General features: G+C 66.6%; 1 protein-coding gene across 1 annotated transcript; it reads left to right on the top strand.

Moving 5' to 3' along the window:
* Nucleotides 1-1,607: 1,607 nt before the first annotated feature.
* On the top strand, nucleotides 1,608-2,639 carry GADD45G (growth arrest and DNA damage inducible gamma; the record flags this gene model as incomplete). The annotated part of the gene is made up of 4 exons (XM_080709212.1): nucleotides 1,608-1,674; nucleotides 2,050-2,151; nucleotides 2,237-2,450; nucleotides 2,529-2,639. The coding sequence occupies exons 1-4, from the start codon at nucleotides 1,622-1,624 to the stop codon at nucleotides 2,637-2,639; spliced, it is 480 nt and encodes a 159-aa protein (XP_080565338.1). The 5' UTR covers nucleotides 1,608-1,621.
* Between the last annotated feature and the right edge of the window lie 201 nt (nucleotides 2,640-2,840).

Here is a 2,840-nt window from a genome sequence, read left to right as displayed (position 1 = left end):
CTTCTTTTTTTTACAATGCACATTTTTTTTGGACATTAGGGATTAAACTCAGAGGCATTCCACCACTGAGCTAGCTACACCCCTGGGCCTATTTTATTATTATTTTTTTTTGGCAGGTACTGGGAAGGAACCCAGGAGTATCCTACCTTTGAGCTACACCCCCAGCCCTATTTTTTATTTTGAAACAGGGTCTCACTGAGTTGCAAAGAGTCTAAGTAGCTGAGGCTGTCTGCGAACCTCCCGTCTCAGCCTCCCGAATGCCTGCACCACCAAGCCGGTTATAAGTTGCTGAGACTGCTGGTCTCAAACTTGCAATCATTCTGTCTCAGCCTCTCAAATACTGGGATTACAGGCTCGTGCCACTACGCCTGGTTTACAATGCGCGTTTAAGTAATTAAAGCATTTCCCAAATGGCTCCTTCTCAGTCAGTACTGGGTGGCATCTCCTCTCGCTCCCCTACCCCTCCTCCGGGGTAACCCTGGCTCCACCTGGGTGCGTTCTGCGCAGTTACCCTGAGTTCCGTGTGTGCCCATCTTGGACAGGCGCCTGACGGGTCTCTGAGCGCCCCAGGCTAGGAACCATCAAAGGAAGGGTGTCTGGGTGCTGGGGGGGGGGAGCATCTTTCCAGCCGGCCTGTAGGTGGCGCCCGGGGAAAGGAATTCTTGACTGTGCGCCCCACGCCCTTTCCGACGCGCGTGGCCACCCGGCTCGCCTGCCAGGGCCATGGGGGGGCTCCAAGGAGCCGCCCGACCCCACGCGCCAGGCAACCCCGAGACCCCCACGCGCGGCGGGGCCCTGCCCACCGCAGCCGGCGGCAGGTGGACCCGCAGCTAGGGAGAGAAAACCCCGATTGTCCCCACCGCAGACCGCCACACGCCAGACCTCAGCTATTGTGCGCTCTGCATAGAGATGCAAACGAGCGGCGCGCGCCGGCCGCAATCTGCTGGTCCTCCCGGCGCCCAGCGGGGCTGCCCGCCCGGGCGGCCTGGTGGGCTGCGACCTTCCAGCGCGACCTCGAGGGCGCGGAGCAGGCGCCGCTGGCGTCAGCTGCGGGGGCCGAGGGTCTCTTTTTTTTTGGGGGGGGGCGCTAGCCTTTTGCAAGCCCCACACTACAGCTGCTCGCTTTCACCTTCATTTCGCCTTCGATGCACCGGCCTCATCGACTTGCAATTGATGCAAGACAAGAATGAAAATAAATGCAAACCAGAATTGTCCAGCCTCTCCAAGCGCGCGATTCGCAAGTGGCGGCGTCGTATTATCAAACAAGCTTTTTTTTTTTTTTTAAACCTTTTTCCTTTTATGGACTTAAAAAAAAGGAGGCGCGATGAAATCTGCAGGCTCCAGTCTGCCTGGTAACACCCGGCAGAACGGCAGATTTGCGGCATTGTCATCCCCCGCTCCTCCCCACGTGGCCTTCTGGCACGAGCCGCCTCATTTGCATCAGAAAGCCCGCCGGCCAATGAGCGCGCCGCGCCGCGCCAGCTGGCGGCGCCCGGCCCGAGCCCTATATAAGGGCGCGCCCGGCCGTCCGCACACTCGCGGGTGGTGGGCGCGCCGGCGCGGAGCTCGCGTCTGCCCTGCGCTCCAGGCTCTGGGAACCTTGCTGTGGGTCGAACGCACCATGACACTGGAAGAAGTCCGCGGCCAGGACGCAGTTCCGGAAAGCACGGCCAGGTGGGTCTGGCGGCGGCGTTCTGGGTCTTCGGGGATGCGATCCGGGGCCGGGCCAGGGGCGCCGGGGCCAGCGAGGGCTGGGGCGCCGGAGGTGCGCCCGGGGGCCGGAGCGTCGGGGCGTCCCGGGGCCGGAGCGGAGCGTCGGGGCGTCCCGGGGCCGGAGCGGAGCGTCGGGGCGTCCCGGGGCCGGAGCGGAGCGTCGGGGCGTCCCGGGGCCGGAGCGGAGCGTCGGGGCGTCCCGGGGCCGGAGCGGAGCGTCGGGGCGTCCCGGGCCGGAGCGTCGGGGCGCGGCGTCGGGTGCCAGGTAGAGGCTGGGATTCGGCCCGGGCTGTCTGCAGGCCCGCCGCTCTCCGCTCACCCGCTCGCTCTTTGCAGGATGCAGGGTGCCGGGAAAGCGCTGCACGAGCTGCTGCTCTCGGCTCAGCGGCAGGGCTGCCTCACCGCCGGCGTCTACGAGTCGGCCAAAGTCTTGAACGTGTGAGTACAGAGCCGCCTCGGCGCGCGGCGGGCGGGCGGCCCCGCAGACCCCGGCCCTGACCTTGCCGCCCATCTGCCCACGCAGCGACCCCGACAGCGTGACTTTCTGCGTGCTGGCCGCCGACGAGGAGGACGAGGGCGACATCGCGCTGCAGATCCACTTCACGCTGATCCAGGCCTTCTGCTGCGAGAACGACATCGACATCGTGCGCGTGGGCGACGTGCAGCGGCTGGCGGCCATCGTGGGCGCCGGCGAGGGCGCGGGCGCGCCCGGCGACCTGCACTGCATCCTCATTTCGGTGAGTGTGGCCCTGACCCCCCCGGCCCGGCCCGCCGGCCCTGGCCGCGGCCGCCTGCTGACCCGCGCTCTCCGGCAGAACCCCAGTGAGGACGCGTGGAAGGACCCGGCCCTGGAGAAGCTCAACCTCTTCTGCGAGCAGAGCCGCAGCGCCAACGACTGGGTGCCCAACATCACCCTTCCCGAGTGACAGCCGGCCGGACACCTCGGTCTGATCGACGTGGTGACGCCCCGGGGCGCCCAGGGCGCCGCAGGCTCGCGGAGCGGCGAGGGCGGCAGGCGAGGGCGGCGTGGAGGACTGGCCGGCAGCAGGCGCGGGCGGGGCGCCGGGGAGAGGAGCGTGGCCTCCGAGGAGGGCCTGGCCGCGGAGCCCAGTGGAGCCCAGGACCCT

The sequence above is a fragment of the Muscardinus avellanarius genome (genome assembly GCF_963383645.1).
Source record: "Muscardinus avellanarius genome assembly, chromosome: 13".
In the NCBI taxonomy this organism is placed as follows: domain Eukaryota; kingdom Metazoa; phylum Chordata; class Mammalia; order Rodentia; family Gliridae; genus Muscardinus; species Muscardinus avellanarius.
Note: the sequence above shows the minus strand (reverse complement) of the source record. Positions and strands in the feature narration are given on the sequence as shown.